General features: G+C 39.4%; 2 protein-coding genes across 6 annotated transcripts in view; both read left to right on the top strand.

Moving 5' to 3' along the window:
• LOC125776421 (transcription factor SPT20 homolog) overlaps window positions 1–26,255 on the top strand; it is a 354,201-nt gene that overhangs the window by 252,920 nt on the left and 75,026 nt on the right. For all 4 annotated transcript variants that reach the window (XM_049448219.1, XM_049448216.1, XM_049448215.1 and 1 more), the window contains one exon: window positions 4,535–4,889. In XM_049448219.1, coding sequence (XP_049304176.1) covers window positions 4,535–4,889 — 355 coding nt within the window. The remainder of the gene's footprint in view (window positions 1–4,534; window positions 4,890–26,255) is intronic.
• Window positions 17,365–19,661, top strand: LOC105224503 (phospholipase A1-like). 2 transcript variants are annotated; one of them, XM_011202604.3, is made up of 3 exons: window positions 17,365–17,753; window positions 17,816–18,077; window positions 18,152–19,661. In XM_011202604.3, the coding sequence occupies exons 1-3, from the start codon at window positions 17,711–17,713 to the stop codon at window positions 18,870–18,872; spliced, it is 1,026 nt and encodes a 341-aa protein (XP_011200906.2). In that variant the 5' UTR covers window positions 17,365–17,710; the 3' UTR covers window positions 18,873–19,661. The 2 variants fall into 2 exon arrangements, with proteins under 2 accessions (XP_011200906.2, XP_029405360.2); XM_029549500.2 differs by having other exon boundaries at window positions 17,804–18,077; window positions 18,152–19,660.

The following is a 26,255-nucleotide window of genomic DNA, read 5'->3' as shown; positions in this document are numbered from 1 at the left end:
AACTCAGCTTTAACCGCGTAAGCGGTTTCTACTGTAAGAAAGAAGAATAAGAAGAAGATCAACCCGTGAAGTTGGGCGTGGCTGCTGTAAAGGGTTTCCAACAACTATTTTGTTTCAATGTTATTCAAGACTGAACTAAGGAGGTAAAACCCTACCTTTGGCTGCAAATGCCTTCGCATCATTATCACAAGAAAAGAACAGTGAAATATGGTGATTGATTAATGTTTTTTGTTTGTATTATTTTTTTACCGCCGTAATGTCATTGCTTCAACGAAGAGTTTTATAACCTTTTTGCTAGTTTTTGTTGTTTTCCGTTTTTTTTTTACCTTCGCGAAAGTTGTTGAATTTCACGGTGACCCCGAAAGGTCTGCGCATAGCATCGCAATGTGTGCGCGAAAGCCACCTACCCACTATGCAATTCTTCAGCGCTCCTTTTCCCCCGTTCTACTTCCATGCTGCTGCGCTTCATCACACCCACTTTAGCATGCTGATTGCTGTGCTTTGCGCGGTTGCCATTATTTTTCACCCAGCGCGCTGCATTTCCTTTGACAATCAAAGTTCGCCAATGTGACAGCGAAAGCATGGCGCCCTCACCTTCACCTCCCTTCCGCCACCACCCTCAAAACTGAAAAACTGAGTTACTTTTCGCTTTACATAAAGCTGCACTTGGTGCTTGGGGAAACTTGCAACTGCAGTCATTTGCCATTTGCACCCAACCGCTTACGAATGGGGGGGCAGGAAAGAATTGAAATCGGTTTTCTAGTCCGGTCAGTGGATTTTTTCTTGAGGGCAGTGATGAAGGTGCCGGCTGGCAATCGCTTAAAGTGTGCTTTCGGCGCGAACGTGTTGAAGAACAAATGCACTCGAGTTCGCTGAGCTCATCATGGTTGAATTGTGTTTGCGGTAGTTTTTGTTGTTTTTAGAAGTTTGCTTGTTTTATAAACTAACCATTTCTCTTGGTGCTCAAATTCTAACTGTAATCGCGAAGTAACCGCCAGCGACAAAACGTGCCTGCGCGCTTCTTGAATGCTTTCGATTTTTTATTTTTACTTTTTTTTTAGTTTTTTCGCGCTCTCCCGTTCTACCAGCGCGACCTTTAGTAAATAATTTCAGTTTGCTTGGTTCATGCACTCCACAAACCCCCACTGGCATACATCAAAATATACTAAAGCATTGTTGTTGCTTGATTGTAAGGCTCGCGGGTCGGCATCAGTTTCGGCAAAAGTTTGAAAAAACGGAAAAATAGGTGTTTGCTGTGGGAGTGGAAATGTAATTTAACTGCAAGCAAGCTGGCTTGTGCTCATTTCAAGTCACACCGACAGGCCAACTGTCGGCAAAGGAGGCAAACGAACGAAGCCAAATCGAATTCAGCGCGTAACTGCAATTTGCTTTCGCATTTCTTTCCAAACTGAATTTGTACGCGCACTGAAATCATTTATTTATTTTTTCATCTTTTTCTGCGATTTTAATTTGTGCCTTTTGCGTTGAATGGTGATTTATGGAAATCTGCAATGGAATTTTGTATATATCCCTATACATACATATATACCTGAAGTTTCATAACTGCTTTTCATTTACTGAGTGAGTGAGTGAGAGGTGGCTTTGCCTTTGCTCTGTGCCAAAGTTGAATAAACGCAGAGGAAAAGCTCATTAGCATGGAAAAGCGCCGTGAATCTTTGAAAAATCACATTGATTTCTATGAACGCGCTCAAACGCCAACAGGAAAAAATTTAAAGTAATTAGAGCACAAGAAGTTGAAGTGTAAAGTCTATTAAAAATTAATAAGGTAGAGAATAAACAAAGGAAGCACACTTCAAAAGAAGAAGTAATTCTGCTTAATTAAAGAAAAAGTCTTTAGATTTGTATCAACGTATTAATGTTACTTGCCTTTCGAAAATGGTGAATCGAGCAAACAATTGATATAAATCAAATCCTTGTAAATATAACAAAAAGGTTGGAATTACATTTTTCTGTGTTTATTTCTTTTTAAGCGGTTCCATTAGTTTCTTTGGATAATTTTTTTTATATATAAAATTTATATATGTTTTTATATAAACAAGTAAGGAAGGGCTAAGTTCGGGTGTCACCGAACATTTTATACTCTCGCATGATAAAGTGATAAAGTGAGTTCTTCGTGTTCGATATCAGGGACCTTGAAAAGCTATAGTCCGATCACGACAATTTTTCCACAAGGGATACCTCTGCTCAAATGCAGTATTTGTATAAAGTTTTATTCCGCTTTCATCATTGGTTCCTAATGTACATATATATGTATTATACAGAGAAGGCATCGCATGGAATTAAAAATAGCGTTATATTGGAAGAAGGTGTGGTTGTGAACCGATTTCACCCATATTTCGTACATGTCATCAGGGTGTTAAGAAAATATTATATGCCGAATTTCGTTGAAATCGGTCGAGTAGTTCCTGAGATATGGTTTTTGGTCCATAAGTGGGCGACGTGTGGGCCTATTTTCAATTTTTAAAAAAAGCCTGGGTGCAGCTTCCTTCTGCCATTTCTTCCGTAAAATTTAGTGTTTCTGACGTTTTTTGTTAGTCGGTTAACGCAGTTTTAGTGATTTTCAACATAACCTTTGTATGGGAGGTGGGCGTGGTTATTATCCGATTTCTTCCATTTTTGAAGTGTATATGGAAATATCTGAAGGAAACGACTCTATAGAGTTTGGTTGACATAGCTCTAGTAGTTTCCGAGATATGTACAAAAAACTTAATAGGGGGCGGGGCCACGCCCACTTTTCCAAAAAAATTACGTCCGAATATGCCCCTCCCTAATGCGATCCTTCGTGCCAAATCACACTTTAATATCTTTATTTATGGCTTAGTTATGACACTTTATAGGTTTTCGGTTTCCGCCATTTTGTGGGCGTGGCAGTGAGCCGATTTTGCCCATCTTCGAACTTAATCTTCTTATTGAGCCAAGAAATACGTGTACCAAGTTTTATCATGATATCTCAATTTTTACTCAAGTTACAGCTTGCACGGACAGACGGACGGACGGACAGACAGACATCCGGATTTCAACTCTACTCGTCACCCTATTCACTTTGATATATATAACCCTATATCTGACTCTTTTAGTTTTAGGACTTACAAACAACCGTTATGTGAACAAAACTATAATACTCTCTTTAGCAACTTTGTTGCGAGAGTATAAAAATAAAATAGTTTATTGAAATTTTTTATTGTCACAAACATATACTATTAACAAAGAAATTCTGAAAATTTTGGATAAAACTATTTTCGTCCCTTGCAATGCACTTCTCGGTGATCCCTTGGAAAAATGATGCGCCCGCGTGGGCAGAATAACTTCTTAGAGGGTCATCTAAAGAGCAAAGTTACGTGTTTTAGTTAAAACCTCAGCTAAGAATTTGGACAAAAAAAAAAAACTGCAAATTAAATTTTTGGCAGATATTTCTCCAAAAATTTTTCTTTTTCAAAGAGTTATAATCGAAACAAAAAATTCTTCGTCCAAGACGTTAAAAATTGTATCTCAGAAACCTGTGTAAAACTTCATGAAGACCGGTTGAGTAGTTCTCGAAAAATCTTGCCAACCAACTTTAAAAACACAGTTTCGAGAAAAACGCGTTTAAAGACGGCGCACTTAGCTTAGCACACAAGTTCTCATAACTGCATCTCCGAAACTATTACTCGGATCAACTTGAAAATTTAAGACAATATTCTACAGGTGTTGTATAATTTAATAGGACAATAAATAGGCAATAAAAATTCGATTGTTTGAAACTCGTAAACCTATGTAAGCCCTTAATAAAGTTGTTTTCCTCAGACTCTCCGGAACATTTGTTGCAAACGAACCTTACTTTTTTCTATTTGGTTGGCATGACAGCTGTCAAACTTATTCAACAATCTTACAGTCATTGCACAAAAATCCTGACTCTCGCTACGCGAATCGGTAGCTCTTGCTGAATTTGGAACTTATTCAGGATAGCAATTTTTGTTGTCGCCGATAAGATGGTCCCACATTGAATGCAAGCGAATACGTTCGCGTCTTATTTACAAACCTTAATTATATAGACAGCTTTCATAGAAATCCAAAGTACTGTTTTACGCTCTCCTTCCAACTTTGCTTTTCTAACAAATCTTTTGTTTAGCTTCTCGACGCCTTTGCTGCTGTCAAATGCAAGTGATTAGTCCGGCAATCAAGCTGCTGTCAATGTACACAGTATATACATACACTTGGAATTGAAAATCTCTCTACAGTAAGTTTACATCAATGTCTTTACTGACTGTCGCTCCACTCCGCTTCACTTCCAGCCAACGACTCATATCTATTTATTATTCACGTTTTCGCAAAATCATATTTTCTTCGTTTTGGCGCAAGCTAATTTACCTTTTGTCTGCAATATATGTTTCCACCTCCGCTCGTCAAGCGTTTATTTCCATAGCTCGCATGTCTACAGGCGCTCACATCCACTTGCCACTCACACATAATAACTAATTTTCCCTGTGCATAACTTTCATTTAATTTTCTTTGTATTCTTCTTCTATTATTGCAGGTTCCTAATATGCCACTGAAAATGCCAACGCACGACGAAAACGGCTGCAACACCACTACCGCCGCAAATACGAATGCCAACACACCCGCCTCAACGACGAATACATTTCGTTCGACGCCAACATCTGTTGCTACAAGCTCAGCATTGGCGGCGTCCCTCTCACCGTTCTCTTCCTCATCAACGTCCTCGCAGTCCTCACAGTCGTCGTCGTCGTCATCATCGTCGTCGTCGACGTCTGCATCGTCAGCGTTGGGGTCGTTGTCATCATCCTTGGCATGTTTGCATCAGCAACGTTTTCTCGAATCGCGGCAATTACATGCACAACCGGTGGATGTGTCCTCGGCGCAAACAAAAGGTAAGCACTAGTTTATTACGGTGATTTTTCTTCGTCGAAATTTATAAGTGACACACGAGTATATTCTGTATATATGAAAAAATATTTGTAGTGAGCACACGACGAAGGCTTTTGCTGAGAAATCAATTTATATATTTTACTATATACATATACATAAATCATAATGCTTGGAATTTATGAGTAAGAAATGTATAAAACCTAAAACGTCTTTTAAAATTTTATAGGATATGTTGCGAGGTCGTGAGTACCTCCACACTTTGTGGTTCGCTCTCAAAGCGGGCTCTTAAATGTATTGATATTACTGCGTTTTCACAATAACTTGATTCATGGCACCCATTCTAAGTATCATTATATTTTCTCGCATAACCTCTTAAGTCCATATATATCACTTTAGGAATATTGCCCGGTAAAAAAAACTAGTTTCGTTCTCACTCATTTTCATGTAAATTCAAAAGAATGTTGCTCTAGCATAGAAGCTTTTCTTCATAACTTATTGATTCAGGACCTTACCTACGGGATGGAGAACCCTTATAGACTTCCGAAGGTGATGTGAGTCCTCAATACTAATATTTTTTGCACTGAATTTTTGTATATTAAGCAAAAAAGTTTTAGAACTGGATTATTGTAAGATCTGTGTTCTTCCACTTTCTTTGAGGCTATGGTAGGAGCTTTACACAAGTTTCACATATTAGCCTCGAGTAAGGCGGTAGAACTACAATTTCTCTATCCCTCACAGCAAAAAATCGTGAAAAGAAAACTCAGCAGGGCTCAAATATAGCAATGATGATGTAGGCGCGGCCATTAATTTTTGAGATATGGAAGTATAATAACTGAATACAGAGGATTTTTTGTACAGGATTTACCGGTGCTATTAAGTTATCTAGAGTTGATACGCAGTTGATGCAGGAGCATATTAAGCCCATATATAATATTTTTACATACGGAAAGTGTCAACATTTTCTACTAATTAAGAAGATTAGTGTTTGGAATAGGAGGAGTTTAGGACATAGCCAGCTGAACCAGCTCGATGCAAATATAAATTAACCAGACTACATACTACCAAGGTTGGGTTTTAACAGTTACTACCAAGGGAGAATACCCTCTAGACGTGAAGATGTTTCTTCTTCTTCTTTACTGGCGTAGACACCGCTTACGCGATTATAGCCGAGTCAACAACAGCGCGCCAGTCGTTTCTTCTCTTCGCTACGTGGCGCCAATTGGATATTCCAAGCGAGGCCAGGTCCTTCTCCACTTGGTCCTTCCAACGGAGTGGAGGTCTTCCTCTTCCTCTGCTTCCCGCGGCGGGTACTGCGTCGAATACTTTCAGAGCTGGAGTGTTTTCATCCATCCGGACAACATGACCTAGCCAGCGTAGCCGCTGTCTTTTAATTCGCTGAACTATGTCAATGTCGTCGTATATCTCGTACAGCTCATCGTTCCATCGAATGCGATATTCGCCGTGGCCAACGCGCAAAGGACCATAAATCTTTCGCAGAACTTTTCTCTCGAAAACTCGCAACGTCGACTCATCGGTTGTTGTCATCGTCCAAGCCTCTGCACCATATAGCAGGACGGGAATTATGAGCGTCTTATAGAGTTTGGCTTTTGTTCGTCGAGAGAGGACTTTACTTTTCAATTGCCTACTCAGTCCGAAGTAGCACCTGTTGGCAAGAGTAATCCTGCGTTGGATTTCAAGGCTGACATTGTTGGTGGTGTTAACGCTGGTTCCTAAATAGACGAAATTATCTACAACTTCAAAGTTATGACTGTCAACAGTGACGTGGGGGCCAAGTCGCGAGTGCGACGACTGTTTGTTTGATGACAGGAGATATTTCGTCTTGCCCTCGTTCACTGCCAGACCCATTTGCGTTGCTTCCTTGTTCAGTCTGGAGAAAGCAGAACTAACGGCGCGGGTGTTAAGACCGATGATATCAATATCATCGGCATACGCCAGCAGCTGTACACTCTTATAAAAGATTGTACCTGCTCGATTCAGTTCTGCAGCTCGAATAATTTTCTCCAGCAGCAGATTGAAGAAGTCGCACGATAGGGAGTCGCCTTGTCTGAAACCTCGTTTGGTATCGAACGGCTCGGAGAGGTCCTTCCCGATTCTGACGGAGCTTTTGGTGTTGCTCAACGTCAGCTTACATAGCCGTATTAGTTTTGCGGGGATACCAAATTCAGACATCGCGGCATAAAGGCAGCTCCTTTTCGTGCTGTCGAAAGCAGCTTTGAAATCGACGAATAGGTGGTGAGTGTCGATTCTCCTTTCACGGGTCTTTTCCAAGATTTGGCGCATGGTGAATATCTGGTCGGTTGTTGATTTACCAGGTCTGAAGCCACACTGATAAGGTCCAATCAGTTTGTTGACGGTGGGCTTTAATCTTTCACACAATACGCTCGATAGAACCTTATATGCAATGTTGAGGAGGCTAATCCCACGGTAGTTGGCGCAGATTGTGGGGTCTCCTTTTTTATGGATTGGGCAGAGCACACTTAGATTCCAATCGTTGGGCATGCTTTCGTCCGACCATATTTTACAAAGAAGCTGATGCATGCTCCTTATCAGCTCTTCGCCGCCGTGTTTGAATAGCTCGGCCGGCAATCCGTCGGCCCCTGCTGCCTTGTTGTTCTTCAGGCGGGCAATTGCTATTCGAACTTCTTCATGGCCGGGTAATGGAACGTCTGCTCCATCGTCATCGATTGGGGTATCGGGTTCGCCTTCTCCTGGTGTTATGTGTTCACTGCCATTCAGCAGGCTGGAGAAGTGTTCCCTCCATAATCTAAGTATGCTCTGGGCATCGGTAACTAGATCACCTTTGGGGGTTCTACAAGAGTATGCTCCGGTCTTGAAACCTTCTGTAAGCCGCCGCATTTTTTCATAGAATTTTCGAGCATTACCCCTGTCGGCCAGCTTATCAAGCTGTTCGTACTCACGCATTTCGGCGTCTTTCTTCTTCTGTCTGCAAATGCGTCTCGCTTCCCTCTTCAACTCTCGGTATCTATCCCATCCCGCACGTGTTGTGGTCGATCGTAACGTTGCGAGGTAGGCAGCCTGTTTTCTCTCCGCTGCGACACGGCACTCCTCGTCGTACCAGCTGTTCTTTTGCACTTTCCGAAAACCAATGGTTTCGATTGCAGCTGTACGTAAGGAGTTTGAAATGCCGTCCCACAGTTCCCTTATACCGAGTTGTTGACGAGTGCTCTCAGAGAGCAGGAGTGCAAGCCGAGTAGAAATGTGAAGATGTTTAGTAGAGGGAAAAATACTATCTTAATCTATACTGACGTGTCCAAAACAGACTTCGATGTAGGAACACAGGTATACTTCAAAGATCTTGATATATATCTCTCTCTATCCGTCTCCCAAACTCAGCAAGCGTCTTCTAAATAAATATCGAGGATATAGAATTCTACCATTTACACAGACAACTTGGCTGGCGGCATTGCTAGCTTTGTCGTCGACAAAAAATAATGCCAGCTTAGTCAACAATTGTAGAAAGGCTTTAAGCTCACTGTTAGGACAACTCAACTTTTACATAGTTTGGGTTCCTGATTAGTGCAACATTTTCGACAGGAAAAAACAGACGAGTTGGCCAAGTTAGGAGCCTCTCTAGATGCATCTGAAGCAGAGACAACACCATGCATGCTAGGAACAATCAAGAACAGAACACAGATGGAAATGTACCTGTTAACACAAGATATATGGGTAAATTATGACAAGACAAAAAGTAAGAACTTAGCAAATAGGTCCAGGAAAAGTATATACAGACTTATAACTACAATAACGGAACGCTGGCCATTTGGGGAACATGCCTTAAAAATGGGCGTGCGCTATAACAGTACTTACCACAGCTGCAAACTCGAAGCGAGCAAGCAAATGGTTCTACACTTCCTCTGTGAGTGCACAGATCATCATCATACGAGTAAACCTCGTATGAATAACTGAACATTTTACGCTGCTGTACAGTCTTCTATCAAATTGTTCGATCCTTTGGACGAGTTATAAAATAAAAATATTTCTAATAAAAACGAAATTATTCTTCTAGGTCTAACGATTTCATTACAGTCGATTCGTTCCTTATTAAACGCACACCCATTTTCGTCACTTTTAAGTGCCTTTCGCCCACAGACTAGCACCTAGCGCGCGCCCCTAGAAGTATGCAGCAAGCTTTAAGTTCACTTTTTACGCTTCAATAAAGCGTTAAAATGCGTGCAAGCATAAATTTCATGAACTTGTTGTGGTCGTACGTCTTCCTTATTGCCCGCTAACATAAATCTTTATTGCCATGCATCGTACATATGTACATATCTACTTTATATATACACATTCATTTTCTTGTTGTATTACACACATTCTCGCAGTTGCTCCACTGCGAGCAGCAAGCGGAGAGCGCGAGTATGCCTTATCAGCACGAAGGCACGCAGAGAGCAAACACGCACAGTTGCATAGACTCTACTGTGTATATGTATGTGTGTGTTGAGGCTCACACACTTGAACTACGTGATGAATACGCCGGAAAGTATGCTAGCCATTCGTGTAGAAAACGCAAGCAGACAAGACAGCCCGACTGGAGATTGCGTGATTTTTATTATTTTGTATTTTTGTTGTTACTTTTGTATAGTTGCTTGCAACTGCAACTTTGTTGTGGTCTTGAGTTGTGTGCATCTGCCAAGTTTTTCGCTGTTGTTTGCTTTTTATTTTGCTTCCGTTGGTTTTGCTCGTTCTTTGCACTCTGTGTCTGTGCCGCACACGAAAACGCATTTGTCTTGCCACACTCCTCTCCGTGTTTGAGTGTATATGTGCGCTATACCGCTACTATTTACCTTTTCTTCGCCGCTCTTCCGCCACATTCGTTCGCTTCAGCCAACAACGATTTATCATTTTCAAGCGCCATTGTTGATTTTTTGTTGTTGTTTCTTAGTTTGTATTTATTTTGCGTCTCCTCGTCTCTTGAAGAAATTTATATTGTATTTTGTTGCATCCTCAGCACTCACACCACTCGCAAGCGCCGTTCAGTTTGCTCTGAAAAGACACGTATTATGATGTTGGGCTGTTGGGCTGTGCTTTTCTACACATGTGTCACTGCTCCTAAAAGTATGCATTGCTTGTGCAAGGCGTTACAGTCTCTGCAATATGGAGTATCTGAGCAACAGTGCTAAGAAAAAGTCGCAGAAGCAGGAAAAGCGAAAATAGAAAGTATATATACATAGTAAAATTGATAAGTAAAAAACACTAAAACGGAAGGAAACAAAAACAATGTCTTATAGAAAACTAGTCGCAGCTGATAACGAAATGGCATTGTACAAGTAGTTCTACTTTTGATCGAAGACTTGGTTTGGAAAATGTGCACGAAACAAATAAGGCGCGTACAGCAAGCTTTGGCTGCATAAAAAAGTTAGTCGAGTTCCATTTTTTGTTGTGCTTTTTGGCACGTCAATCAATATTGCATAAGTTGCACTACGCTGAGTATGACAAATGCGATTTTTGATATTGTGAGCATGAATAGTTTCTGGAAATCAATTAGAATTTCGAACTAAGCAAATGAGAAATATGAAATTGATCATTACGAGGTTGCATTTACTGCAAGTTTCGCTTTCAAAATTATTTATACTGACACTACGAAGCCAATCTACAAACTAACCATTTTCAAGATTGAATCGACGATCGACGGTGATTCCTGGAATTCATGCTATCTTTAACTAACAAAAAGCAAAGCTCTACAAAATAATATACTTTGAAGCACATGATAACGGGGAATCCAAGTAGAGGTACTTTCTTCAGTGGCCTTTTTTTGAAGGATCATGTTACTGTTGTTCAGTTGAATTCCTATCAACCCATATTTCAAGTTACTAATTTTACTTCCCTTTTGGTGCGGGAAATTGTGACTAACTGCAGCTTTAAATACACTCAGTTGCTAATCTGTGCTGATGAGTAATACTTGTAAAAATTATATATTGAGTTAAATTAGGTTGGGTTAAGAGGTCGATCCCAACATGGATCGCACTTGGACAGCTTAAAACCGTTTTGGGGCTTAAAACTTCTATATAGTAGTAGTAACTATAACTAGTAACTTCTATATAGTATAGTAGTTAAAAGACCCTAACAAATCGACAAAGCGCTTTGAATCTAATTGAGAGTAATTTGTTCAGACGGCTAATGTAAAAATCGGCTATGCCTCCTGTTCCGCGGAAGAAAGAATTGCCGATACGTTTCGGCCAAAGTCTTGCAAAGGCTGGATAGTGGAGTTGAATGTGTTCGGTTTTTTTTTACTTCACCTTCTTCATACAACTTTGACAACGTGCGTCCATGATATATTTAGGCTTGCCGCATAAATATCTATTGGGCAATTATGGCAAGATAAACTTTGCTAAATGCAAGTAGTTCAGTAGATATCCTGCATTATACTCTAGACACAAGAGCAGTTCGTCGACCAACGTCTGCTAAATGCACGCCAGGTTTATTGGTCTGGCGCTAGCATGCAAGATGACAATGAAGATCCAACTCGTTGCCATTTTGATGTGAGCTAGCTCATCGAATTTTCAGTTACCAGCGATTCCACTATGAACAGGCACCCAAACGAGTCTGATAATGAAGTAACTTAATGCTGTTTCTAGTGATGATAGAAACTCCTTGACCAACTTTGAGCTTACAGTTAGCGGGCTTAGCGCTGGTATTCCCACTGTGGTGATGGAATGGGTGTTCACCTTCCTGAAAGCTGCACTTCGTAGCAGTACAGCTACCGCCACCTTAATAGCAGCGTTTTCTGACTGAAAACGTGTTACAGTGGTACGTATAGAGTAGAATCAGTGAATTTTTAAACCAACTAAGCTTATTGTAAGATAAAGATTCAAGATGGTAGTGTAATTACTTTAAAAACCTGCACTTAATTTCAAAGAGAATATCTCATCCAGGCTTCCATCCTAACAATTTACTCAAAAATTGGCTCGGGATTATAAAAGTCAGTCATATCTGAAAAGAGAATTAGGATTTTAAAAGTTACACGAAACATTAACCAGCGCAATATAATATTTACTCTTCACAAAGTATCCACTCCAATGCCAGAGACCTTTTATTTGACTTTACCGACGATGGCACTGAACAAAGCAAAATGCTGAAAAATGCAAAAATCTATTGACTCGAACGCACCAAAGTATATGCATAAACAAAACGCTATCGACACACTAAGCACTTCGTTTTAAATCACATTTCTCGACCGTATTCTCTTTTCTTCACACACACTCTCTCTCTCCTCCACCTCTCCAATGCGACATTTACAGCAAAGCGCAGTTCGAGCGTCACAAAAAATGCGAAACTACTGCAGCTGCTCGGGGAGAGTGTAAATATTGACTGCAATGAAAAAGAAATTGAGAAGCTCCACTCCCGACGAGGATATGTTTTGATTGCTAAGTGAAAGGATTAGTTAAGCTGCACCTTGTGCACACAGGCACACTCTCGCACAAGCATACAGGCATGGTGGCTAAGGCAGTGCTGCATCGAATATCCAACGAAGTTGAACTATCGCAGTTTGCACACCTGCTGTTTGCTCGTTCTTCCTCTACTCTCTACTTTTATCCATGTTTGCTTAGCTAAAAGCTGCAGTTAGCAAAGTGCCGTGCATTATTTAGATTTCTCTGTATCTGTGTGTGTGTGGGTGTATCTCATGGGAGAGTAGTGTTCGAGTGTGTCTGTCAGCATTTCGAGTATGTTTTTCTTTTTTTTTAAAGAAAGATATATCTATTTGAGTATTCGCTATGCTCTATCATTTGTAAAGAGTATTTGTATATATATTTGAGACTCGATGAGCTTAAGGTCTGAAATATACTGAAATTTTATGGAAAATGATATTGGAAAGACATTTCGAAAGAAATTTCGTAATGCCACTCTCATAAGAACCTCGTCCTTATAAGCAAAGAGCTGCGATGGTCGATTTTCATAAGCATGTCTTGAGACAGTTTTTCGCCAGCAAATTCATTCGCCGTAGTCTAGAACAGGTAGTAAACAGTAGACGCCGGATCCGGATAGTAACATACATGCATAAGAACATCCACTCAAGCTGGCGAAGCTTTTGGTGAGTCGCTAGCGTTGTATGAACCCTCCTGACGGAACAAATTTCTTCTTCTATATGTCAAATATGGCCGCTTATGAACGATTACCCCTTTCAACGACATATTTTTCCAAGCAATGTCTTGGAGAAAAGACCCTCAGGTTCGGTCGCCTATTTCGATTAAAGGTATTTAATGTCCCGAAATTCGTTTTTATACCCTGAGCAGGATATAAATATTAAGTTTGAAACAAAATTTGTAACAACACCAAGAAAACGTCCTTTAACGAAACGTACCCTTTAAAATATATAACGAAATTAATAAGTTATCGACCTGAGATTCTAACGTTCTACTGTTCATTTGTCGGAACCGCTGATATCGGACACTATAGCACTTAGTTGCCATGCAAATTGAACTATCGAAATTAAGTTCTTGTATGAAGAATTTTTTTATTTCTCAGCATATCCTCACGAATTTTGACATGGATTACTGTTCACTATCCTGCCATACAAACTGAACATTCAAAATCAAATTCTTGTATGGAAACTTCTTTATTTGTGAAGGATATTTTATTGATAATATTATCATACAGTTTTGATATATACCTACATCACCATATGGGTATATCATAATGACGAATGTAGATTACCATGTGTACCATATACTATACATATATAATTACTTACCGCAACTATTATTGGCAAGGCCTTCTTTTCTCAAGTTATGCTAAGAACCATTAACCAAAGTACAAGTAGAAGACATTGTATAGCTAGCATTATTCACTGGGAGATGCATTATACAAACAAAAACATGCCTTAGTTATTTCCTGAGGCGAACACGCCAGATATCAGATATAAATCATTGATATATGACATGTTACTGATTCGAAGTGTGCCGCGATTCGGCTAAGATTGCACGGTTTGCTACCAACGAACCAGCTGATAATTTAACTATAACTTTGTTGTAAATTTTTCGTTTGATTTGTTTATAATTTTAGATCTTGATAATAGAATTTTTCCATTAATATTTTGACGTTTGCCGGAAATACCATAACAACTACATTCAACTTTATATAATTGAATGTATTTCATTCAGTTATAAGATTTTTGTTTTCAATCGATATTTAAATATATCGTTGATTTTTTCGTGTGGTAATTCCCCGATTCAATTTATTTGTAGTATAAAATAGACCAAGAATGAATCTCTTCATTTTATTGCTTTCCATATACTTAATGCTACATCTATATGAAATGTTTTAAGTGTTAAAAAAAGTTGGGGTCAAGATGAGCAAACACGTAGGTTGCCTTTTATACTCCGAGATTAGAAAACAAAAAAATATTAATCAATAAAAATCGCTTCATTGTTTTTCAAAATACTCTCCACTATGATCTATACACTTTTGCATGTGTTAAAACCAATTGTCGAAGTACTTTTACCAATCTGCGCTTCAAACGGCGCTGCAACACAAACAAGTTATGTGAGTAGAGGGACGCCTCAAGGGGGGGTCCTCTCTCCGCTTCTATCGGTTGTAGCGCTGAACGAAATACTCCTCCAATTAAACGGTGGAGGAGTGAAAGCAGTAGCATATGCAGACGATATAGTGTTGTTGGTATCAGGAATGTTTCCTTCAACAGTCAGCGAGATTATGGAAAGAGCACTTCGTAGGTTAAACCTATGGGCTAAAAGCAATGGTCTAGGAGTTAACCCGAATAAAACAGAACTGATGCTATTCACTAGCAGAACCAAAATAGTTACCTCAGTTTCAACTTCCGGTACTAAACGGCACAACACTCACTCTATCCCCAACAGCTAAGTATTTGGGGGTGGAGATTGACGCCAATCTGTCCTGAAAAATAAATATAGAAAAAAGAATAAACAAAGCATACATGGCCTACTATACTTGTAAGAAAATCGTCAACAGGAATTGGGGCCTCAAACCAAGTATAATCATGTGGATGTACACGGCGGTCATAAGACCCATACTCACATATGGAGCTCTGGTATGGTGGCCAGCGCTAAATAAACAGTACAACATTAGAAAATTAAATGGAATACAAAGAGCAGCATGTGCGGGTGTTACGGGCGCAATCAGGTCATGTCCGACTGATGCGCTCAATGTGATCCTGCATCAACTACCAATGGACATTTTTATTCAAAAAACAGCAGCTATTGCGGCGATAAGAATAAAAGAATTGGGAGGTTGGAATCAGCAGAACTACGGACATAGTGTAATCCTGAACAAGCTCACTATTAATAAATCAGACTACATTCTCCCAAAGCTGGATTTCAATAGACACTTCCAGGTGAGGATACCATCTAGACGAGAATGGAGAAGAGGCTCAATTGCAGAGGAGGGTACCACCTCAGTCTATACCGACGGGTCCAAAATGGACTGCGGAGTGGGCACGGGGGTATTCTCCGCTGATCTGGGCATATCTCTCTCTATACGTCTACCGAACTCGGCTAGCATCTTCCAAGCAGAAGTACTAGGCATAGAAAAAGCCTGCGAAGTTCTATTAGAAAATCACGGGAATATACATAAAGCAACTATATTTACGGATAGCCAGGCGGCCCTCCTGGCATTGTCTTCACCCATGACAAATTCCAGTATAGTTCACAACTACAAGAGAGCACTAAGCACAATAAAAGACAAGCTCCAGCTAAACTTGATCTGGGTTCCCGGCCACAGGAACATTTTCGGTAACGAAAAAGCAGATGAGTTGGCAAAGGCAGGAGCTTTCCTCAATGAATCCGAGGCGGAGCTCATACCGAGCCCGCTAGGATCGATCAAAGGAGAGATCAATAAACAATTTCAACAAATTGCACACAACAGGTGGAAAAACAGTACAAAATGCGTCATAACTAAACAATTATGGCTAACATACGACAGGAAAAAAACCAACGACCTATTAAATAGGTCAAGAAAAAGTATTTACAGAATAACAGCTACCACAACAGGGCACTGGCCATTTGGGGTACATGCGTCCAAAATGGGTATGCCCTACAACGACATCTGCCGAAGCTGCGGAGTAGCAGGGAACAAGGAAACAATCCTCCACTTTCTCTGCGAATGCCCAGCTCTGGCACAGATAAGACACAAAACACTCGGAATCCACCAAGCACCAAACCTTGAATGGATTTCCACCAAAAGCATATCGGACATAAGTAGTTTCATCGAAACCTCAAAATGGTTTGAGAGAGAGGGTGGAACGTAACAGCAGATACAGGAGGTTCTACGAAGAGTGTATCAAAATGGCACATCAGTGCTAATTGAGCCCGATAGGGCTGCACTCCTACCTACCTACCTACCTTTACCAATCTGATTGAGGTATCTCCAAAACATGCCTTTTGAACGCATAAACCTTACTTTCAGGTGTCGAATAATTGACCTCTAAATCTTGTTACAAACGAGAATAAAAAGAAGTCATTCGATGCCAAATCAGGATTATACGGCGGGGGACTCATCAAATCGATGTTTTGAGTGCTCAAAAATGATATTGTTTCAGTCGATAGTGAGAGCTCGCATTGTCGTCGGTTGAGTTTCCTGACCTCAATACGGCCAAATAAAACTCATTATTGATCGTCTGTCTCTCCGGAAAAAATTCATGATGCACTAAACCAAGAATGTCGAAAAACAGTCAGCATCATATATTGATTCTTGAGCTTTGAGGCTTGTTGACTTGTTTGCATGACAAACTCACAAACACATGTCTCATCGACATCTATAATGCTCTCCATGAATTTGGGAACGATATTCGCACGATCAAGCATATCCTAATAGACCTGTTTACGGTACTCTTTTTGAAAACATTCAGATTTAGCGGGACGAGTCGAGCAAGAACGCTTTTCATACCCAAAATATCCAGCAAAATCATTGGAACGAACTTGTGAGAGAGCTTTCTTGCTGTCTCTCTAATACTTACTTGCCTGACGATTTTCAAGCACCAAGTTGTTCTACCAACAAAGCAAAATAGATTTTTTTGAAATATCATTTAACCGTGGAAATTAGATAACAATTATTATTGCATTCTTATCTGCTTAGCTTTTTAATGACAAGACATTTTTTACAGTGTACCGACTGCTCTCATAGCTAATTTTACTAGCTTTTAACTTTATTTTTACGATTTATTATTAATGTTTGTTTACTATATCGTGATTTATTGCAGTGCGTATAGTGGACGAGGCCCAAAAACTATTGAATAAACTAGAGAGAGAAACGCTAGGGGCTTTTGAAGTCATAGATATTAATGAGATAACTGATATCAGCACAGAACGTTGACGTAGTCGATATTATATTAGAAATAATTTTTTCTTTTTTTGATTTTTACTTGGATGTTGACTTGGTTTTTGCTCGGGTTATGCGACGTAAGGAACTTTTAACTCATATTAGTTTTGTGCTTTGTGCCTTGTACTACTAACTCCGTTCAAAAAATCTAGCTCTAAAAAAACGATCAACACGTAAAATTACGATTAATGAAGCATTTTGAAATTTTAATATGCCACCTGCAGTGTATTTCTAGTATCTTATCTTTTTAATAATAAAGAGCTTCGTCATAGCTAATCGATATTGAACTGTGATAGAATGCGAACTTTAATCAATTTAATTTTATATTTTATCAACGTCATATCATAGTTATCACTTTAAATTTTTTTTAACTTTGCTAAAATCCATTTGTATTAGTACTTGATGCATTTCCAAAGCAACTCAGGCTCCCACTTAACATATAAATGGGTCTGCATTCATTCAAGAATTATTAGTGTTTCCCACTGAGTTTGCAATGAAAGTCGTGATAATTTTAGCAATCTGTGCGCTGACCGCAGGTAATCTACCGCTAGTTGTAATCAGTCGAATTCATTAACTTTATTCTTAGTTACTGCCGTAGCCCTTCCTGAGGAAGAACGTGTCAGCGGTGAGAATGGTTGGTATATTCCTCAAGCTGATGGCTCATTAGTTTGGGTCTCAACTGAAGAGGGTGAGCAACTGTTGGCCGATTTAGAGCAGCAGGAAGAAATGGAGGGTCGTCTGTTGCCAGTGCCAGTGAAATTCTACCTCTACACAAATGCCAACCCGTCTAAAGGACAAAAGATTACCGAAACTGTCAAATCCATTACCAACTCCAACTTCGATGCGAGTAATCCAACGAGGTATAATATAAACTGTTTGAAAAGTGTTTCGAAAATCCGGTGATGCTAAAAAGTGTAAACACTAAACTCCACAGATTCGTTATACACGGTTGGGCCCAGAGTTACATCGCCGGTATGAATAAGGATATTCGTGCAGCTTGGTTGGCACGTGGAAAATACAATGTGATCGTTGTCGATTGGGCACGTGGACGTTCCGTTGACTATGCCTCCTCTGTTGTAGCTGTACCAAAGACTGGCAAAAAAGTGGCCAGCATGATCAACTTCTTAGTCACAAACTTTGGTATGAATTTGGATGAAACCGAAGCGATCGGTCACAGTTTGGGTGCTCATGTAGCCGGTTATGCCGGTAAGAACACTAAAAATGGCTTGCTTCACGCCATAGTCGGTTTGGACCCCGCCCTGCCACTCTTCAGTTACAACAAGCCCAACAAACGTTTGAATGCCAACGATGCTAATTATGTCGAGTCCATTCAGACCAACGGCGGTCAACTCGGTTTCCTCAAACCTATTGGTAAGGGCGCTTTCTACCCGAACGGTGGTAAGACTCAACCTGGTTGTATTTTGGATTTAACTGGCGCCTGCAGTCATGCGCGCTCCACCGCCTACTACGCTGAGGCTGTGGCTCGTGATGACTTCCCCAGCATGCATTGTGGTGACTATGAGGAAGCAGTGAAAGATGATTGTGGCACTTCGTACAGCGGTGTCAAAATGGGTGCAGTGACCAATGCTTATATGGTGTCCGGCGATTACTATGTGCCCGTACGTAGTTCGTCACCTTATGGCTACGGTGCCTGAAATAATTGCACATGAAATGATGACTATAAACGATTTAATAAAAGCATATTGATATATAAGAAGATTGATATAAAAAGATGTAGTATTTTACTTTATAATCCAGTTGATCACGCTTGTCTACTTGTATATTAAGAAACGTTTACAGACTAACATTATACTCACATTATTTGGTTCAAGCTTAGAAGAGGCCTCGCTAATAATCCGTTTAATAATCAGAAGCAATATTTGAAATGGTGAACTTCCAAATTCTTTCATCAATCCTCTCTGAGAGTTAAATTTATTACGAAAATTTGTAGAAATGGTCCTTGAGGGCACATGACATTTGCAGAGATTCCGGAAGAAGCTGCTCATTTGTCGGTACCGCTGATATCGAACCACCGCAGCATATAGCCGTCATTCAAACTGACCCATCCAAATCAAGTTGTTACCTTTGTCGGATATTATAGCTTCTCTCTTCTTTTAGACACTCTTTTATGAACATTTGAAATTCTAAAAAAGTGAAAATTTGAGTTTCCTCAGCTATCCTACTTCCAACTCATATCTCTCCCACGGAACCATTAGATTATGTATTACTTCTTAGGAGAGAGAAAGACCTTAAGTCTCATCTGTTCATCTGTCATCCGAAGTGACTGAAGCCTACTATACTGTATATGCCTTAGTATTGTCATACATAGACGTGCTCAGAGTCTCCTATGCACTCGGTACATGTCGAACAGTACGGACTAACCCTGTGATGGAAGCGGAACAGATAGCTTCTGAAGCATCCATGTTCACTCAATATCTGGATTAGATGGAAGTGTAAGTCCGAAGTTATCTAGCTATCCACGAATGGATGTACGAGATTAGTCTGTGGATTCACCGTCATTTGAGGTTTGCCACCATTGCAGCCACATTGTGAAGCGTTTGGTTCTCTCCTCTTTTTTTACGCCTACATTCGGCTCTGATGGATGGTCCAATGACGCTAATCCGTCTCCCTGGATCTCAATAGGCCCCATACCAGCTAGAACTTCAGCAGGTCGCTTGATAGCACTTGTTGGAAAGCACTTGTTAATCGTCTTGAATTATGAAGTGATATGAATAAGCCTTTGTAACTTTACGGCAAATCACAATTTTCAGACTTTTTCCAAAATATTTAATTTTTATTTTACAATTTTTAGTTTAAATCCATAAAACGTCTTTACTTTATTTGTATGTACTTGTATGTCTACTACGTTTTCAAATGTTTAGTTTTTGTATTTACCTTTGACTTAAAATCAAACACCGAGTGGTTCTTTGTATACTTTTGTATCTATTCCAATATCTAGTTGTATTTGTATTTGTGCAGCAAATTGTGCATGTCAAAGTACAAACACTTGCAGTGAAATGAAAGAAAACTCAAGAAAATTATATATATGTACCTAAATAAAACTCTTATCCGCAGACGCAATTTTCAGCTAACAAAGCGCCACACAGCCGACAAGTGAAGCGAAGGCAGCATAAGATTGCCGAAACACTTGCCAAGAAAAATAAACACAACTTACAGGTTTAGCACTGAGCTAGTGAAGAGGGGAGTGAGGTTATGGCTGTGCATGATGTGGACGCCACATTTTGACAAAGAATTATATTTTAAAGCAGTTAAATCTGAAGGAAATGAAAGGAGCGCTACTGTAATGGATATGTGCGGCATTGCTGTTATTGTTGGTTTTTTACTTTTAGCGCAATTTTTGGGTGTCTATATTTTTATTTCAATTTAATTTTATTGTTCTTATTATTTTCGAGACAGCGTATAAAAACTTGCTCTTCGGAAATTGCAGCGTCCTCTTTTACCTTTTACATGTATTCACCTCCATTTTTCCTCCAACGCATTAAACAAATTTTATTTACCGTTAACATCAAACCCTCTTCGATCTTTAGCGTTTTTCACTTTTCCCACCAATACATTCCTACCCAATTCTGTCAATGAGTCCCACACAGCGTAGACTGCCATTCGAGTTTAGCGTTAAGAAATTTCTCTAACGTCTGTGCCTTTTCAAGCGTTACGTCACGTTCACAGCGCGTACTCCATTTGAAGTTCTCCATACCAAATTCGCCAAATTCTCCAACGCGCTACGACAGTATACAAAACCAGTAGAAAGCAGGAAATAGCAACAAATAATTAATACAAATCGAGTGTGAATGTAAAAGAAAAAGGAATTCCCGGCGGACGCATTTCGCATTGTACATTAAGTGTCCATTATTTTGATGACACGTTGCTGGTCTGCCAATCACGCTGTCTGCATACATTATTTTATTGGCTTTTTTCTATGCTTTTATCTCCACGCCTCTCACATTCCATTTTGTCCACACTTATTTTTTATTGATAAACTGAATAGCAATTGAGGCCTTTGAATCTTTAGATATTTTTCGCCGTTTTGTTGGTCGAACAACCAATTTCCATTGAATCCTAAATGTAGGCAATAGCACTTGGCACTCGACACGTCCATAAAAGTCAAATGCCGTGCGTCCAACTTGAGCTAGTAGTACATAAAAGATTTAATGCCGATAAATGTATATTCACTGATAATTTTACATCGCTTAGGTATTGAGTAAAGTTAGGTTAGATAATAAATGTTTTCTCAACGTTCAATCGTAAGCATCGCTTTCTAAAAAAAACGCTCCACCAAGCCCATAAATGTATAACTGAGTTTTGATGTCATGCTGAAGTACTGCTTTGGATTAAATATCGCATTTTTATACTATATAATTTCAAGTAATACTAACCACAATAGCAATATTAAGTTTAATGAATAATTGGTCATGGTGAACCGATTATCACCCGTTTTGTAATGGCCCAGAAAGATGCTTTCGAATTCAGAAAATATTACCATATGCTGAGCAGACTCAAGTAGACTCAGTTTTAATCTAAGATGGCGAATGACTTTTTAGAATTTCTAATACATAAGGACAATGTAAAAAGAAAATTAAATTTAGTGATGCCAGATTTTTATTATTTCATAACGGACTAACTGCTTTCCGGACATAAAAGTTCCACAAATATTTGTAGGAGCAATCTCAATCATTTTGTAAACACATTAGCCATCTTCGACTCGGCATTTCTCCATTTCCTACAATTTGTGCTGATCTCCATGCAATAATACGGTTTTTTGATGGTGTAATAAGTTGATAAGCTACATTGTCTTAGTTTTACGTACTTGTCTTATCTAAAGTATCGGCAGAAGAATAATTGAGTATATTCCAAGATATTGTAGAGATCGATTGCCACTTGAATATACGCTCATCCTAATATTTAATCCGAATATAGAGAGTACAGTGAGATTTACAACTCAGAACCAAAGATCAATTAGAAAAGAAGATTTTTGATAGTAAATTTCAACAATATTGGGATTCAATTTGGTAGTAATTTGATAATTGAAAAGCTAATCGGTATTTAAATCGATAACTGAACTTATGAAACTCATGATTTATGGTAGCAATAAGCGCATAGTACCATACCATGGGCTACAATCAGAACTTGAGAGTGATATTCAAGCTTTAGACTGTATTTTTAGAACCACTCCTATCCTTAAACAGAGGTTGTAACCACTATAACGTCGAGTGAGAATTAATGCATATAAACCTATTGATCTTATTGTTTCTATGCTTACTGCTGCTCCGTTTTTGTAAAATCAAGACTCAAACGCTCTGGATTACACCTTCAACTATGATATTAATATAATATTTGTATCCTGTACAGGGTACATTAAGTTTACAACCAAGTTTGTTCGTAGGTTGCCTTGTGTGTTTAGGAATTCGGCAATCCCAGTGTTGCAATCTGGCGACTTTATCGTAAAGTTTGACATTTTTGATATTACACGTGCTCAGAACGTTTTGACATACCAGCGCTATTTGCGTTGCTTACAGTAACTTAAAATATAACACACGGTCAAAAATTGAAATTAAATCACGAACATTTCAGCGCGATAATCTTTTTACAACTTTCGGGGTAACTCAATTGTTGGCGATGAAGCTCCATTAAAGACCAGTGTTTATCGATGGTATGGTGAATTCAATCGAGATCGTAGATTGCTCCAAGACGAATATCGTGAAATTCGTTCAAAAACCGTTGTTGTTCCAGAACCTATTAATTCTGTGCCCAAAAGAGTATTGCAAGATAGTCAAATGACTTAACGTGAGATTGAGACAACTGTAGTCATTAGTGGGAGCAGCATAAATTCAATATTGCATGAAAATTTGATTATAGAAACATTTTTTTCACGTGGGATCCCACAAAATTTGTTGGACGTTGAGAAAAAAGCTCGTGCCGATGGTTCGAGAGAAATGTTTAAAAAATTTCCAAACAAATGGTTGTCTGTTGTTCTAAAAAAACTAAATCAATACAGAATAATAAATTCTGAGTGATACACAATCATTTGCTTGCCAGTTGGCTTTAAAAAATCAGGAAAACTAACCAGCGAAAATGGAGCACTCATACATCAACTGAAACAACTACATTCTTGAGTACTCAAAAAATCAATTTGATGCGTTATCCTCTTCATAGTCCTGACTTGGGATCGAACGACACCTTTTTATTACCTTCCGTAAAGGATAAACTACATGCTCAACGTTTTTCGACTGCACAAGAGATAGTTGATGCGTTCAGAACGCATGTTTTGAAGATATCTCAACCAGAGTGGCAAAGGTGCTTCGGAAACTGTTTAAAACGCTATTCAAAGTGTATAGATCTCTTTGGAAAATATTTTGAAATACAATAAAGCGATTTTCGATGATTTACGTTTGTTTTTCTGATCTAATCCGATATTTAAAAGGCAACCTAATACTATACGCATGATCATCGTGACGCGCTGAGTCAATTAAGCCAGGTCCGTCTGTCTGTGCAGCTGTCCGTCTGTATATACGCGAATTAGTTTCTCAATTTTTGAGATACCGGACCAGAAATTTGGCAAACCTCCTTTTTCTGCTAAGAAGCTGAACATTTAACGGCGATATCGCACACCAAAGCATGCAGCTGCTTTATGAACTTTTGAATTAAAGTCAAGTTCTTGTCTGGAAAATTTTTAGTTTGACAATATATCCTCACAGAATTTAGCATGGATTACTGCTAAAGACAACGCAACAATATCTGAAGAGCTTTTCCAGATCGGACCACTAAATCTGTTAGCTGACATGAAAGCTTAACTATCAAAATAAAGCTATATATGGAAACGAATATGAATAGTATTATTGCTTCGGAGCAAACGAAGTTAACTTTTTTGCTTGTATTCTTATCAGACATTGTTATCCCGATGAGTTATCCTTACAGGATCCTTCTTAATCTTATTTTTTTATGCGACAATCTCAAACTATTTGCCAAGTGTCGCAAGCGTTTATCCCTCCAGCAACTAGTTAATTTTGCTATTTTCTCTAAAATTTTAAACAATTCTACTAATTTTTATATTATTTGGAAATCTCTTGTGAAATCCATTCCTTATCAAACCTCTGCAAACAGTGTCAGCTCTTCAATTTATTTGCTAAACAAGTAACACGCCTAAAGTGCTCTAAACTTTCCCCTTCCATGTATTTAAGCTAGCTATTAGCTAATAAAACAACATCGTTCAGCCAAAATAAACACATTTACCTTATACCGACCCTTTCAACGAACTGAACTACAGCCGAAATAATACCCCTCATACGCCTTTATCAATTCCATTTATTTGTGAAAATAAAAGAAACGTGCAAAAGTTATTTTGCCTCCAACCCGTTTTATCAGGCGCTCGCATTTCTAGCATTTCTTTCAATTTCTATGCGCTCATTCTAATCTAAACAATTTGTGTGCCCGCTATCCACTCTGGCGCATAACTGGCAACAGTTGAAACTAACTATTGAAAGCGCAACTCAAAGGCCTCCGGCATTCATTGGCCTGGCCCCCTTCTCTACTCGTCTTACTGCCGTTTTCCGGCCCGAAAAGATTTTTTATTTTTCTAACTTGTTTGCTGCTATTGCATGCAATGCTTTGCATACAACTAGGCGCGCATACACAGTGGACGTACACTTTTCTATGTAGTGCAGTTGTATGTGTATATATGTGTGTGTGCGTGAAACACCACTCGATTGCTATTATATTTGGTTAGTGCTACTGCTTCTGTAGCTGTTCATTCGCTTTGGCTCTTCCGCTCTTCGCTCCTCTGCACCGCTTTTACTTCACTTGCACGCTCAGGCTTGTATTTGGCTTTATTTGGCCTTTTGACTGCTTGCGCTTTCGAATCCAATTTGACTTGTATATGCGCGATTTCAATTTCAGATAGTTTTCTTAACATTTCACCTCCTCTTTCCTGCCTGCTTGTTGCGCCATACCTTTGCATTTCTCTGCTACTGTGGCAGCGTTCAGTGCAGCCTTTCAGGATATTTGCATTTGCAAGTCTAGCCAACCATACCTTTTAAACTCATTTCCTTTCGAAACGTTTTCTTCTCTCGTATTTTTTGACTTTCTTGCTACGGTTTGCCTTCTTCAAGTCCACATTCACCGTTTGACCGCTCCATGGCTCTTGACTGCATTGGTCAATTTATTTTTACTACTTCAAATATTACTACTACTTAAATCTGCAGTCGTCAGTCAGTCAGTCAGTCAGTCGCTGCTGCCGCTCACTCGCTTCATGCGTCTCACCATCCCTCAAGCTTTACTTTTCTGCCACAATCGTTTACTCCGTTGCCACGTCTTTGGCATGCTTGCTTGCTTTACGTGTACATGGTAATTTGCCTAGTTGTATGCTTCAATAAGCTTTACTTTAAATTTTAACATCTCCGCCACCGCCGTCAACCCCTTGAGATGTTGCGCTCCACCGCCAGCAGCCGACTTCTAGTTTGTATATTTTATTTCATTTTATTTTTTCTTGCTACAGCAAATTCTTCCCAACTCCAGCGCAATACATACGGCTTTGACTACAGCGCCATCTATGTGCAACCCAAACCCCCCGTGTTTTGCACTCAAATGTGTGTTGCTTTCAGAAACGCGCCTTTCCACACTATTCGTTGGCCCAGTGCGACTATGTGAATATGTGAAATGGCCGCTTGGGATTTCATGCTTGCTACTCAGCATATGTCCATCCGCCCGCCTGACTTGTTTCTTCCTAATGCTTGTTTCTTGCTCTTAGCGCTCGCTGTAGTTACGGAAGCTAACATCTTGGTTAGTTCTGCTTCATTGCCTGCAGTCTTGTGCGATGTTATTTACTACAGATCGCCCCGACTACACTCCACTCTTGTATTCTGCACAACATTATATTTATTGATTGGAAAATTGTTGTCCTCAATCTTAGTCCGTGTGTCCTTTTGCTGTGTATTTGTCTGCCATCAGTGTATGTGCGTGTGTAAATTCTCCGGACACCACTAACTATCTGCGCGTCCAGCTGCTTGTCTAAATTTATAAATATC

Source organism: Bactrocera dorsalis, chromosome 2 (genome assembly GCF_023373825.1).
Source record: "Bactrocera dorsalis isolate Fly_Bdor chromosome 2, ASM2337382v1, whole genome shotgun sequence".
In the NCBI taxonomy this organism is placed as follows: Eukaryota; Metazoa; Arthropoda; class Insecta; order Diptera; family Tephritidae; genus Bactrocera; species Bactrocera dorsalis.
The sequence above is the reverse complement of the archived record's forward strand: the minus strand, read 5'-3'. Positions and strand labels throughout refer to the sequence as shown.

Excerpts from the sequence above, each read along its gene's own strand:
- LOC105224503 (XM_029549500.2), top strand. The coding sequence starts at position 17,711 with ATGAAAGTCGTGATAATTTTAGCAATCTGTGCGCTGACCGCAG. Across the intron at positions 17,754-17,803 it reads AATCTGTGCGCTGACCGCAG|TTACTGCCGTAGCCCTTCCT; the intron begins GTAATCTACCGC and ends CTTTATTCTTAG. Across the intron at positions 18,078-18,151 it reads GATGCGAGTAATCCAACGAG|ATTCGTTATACACGGTTGGG; the intron begins GTATAATATAAA and ends TAAACTCCACAG.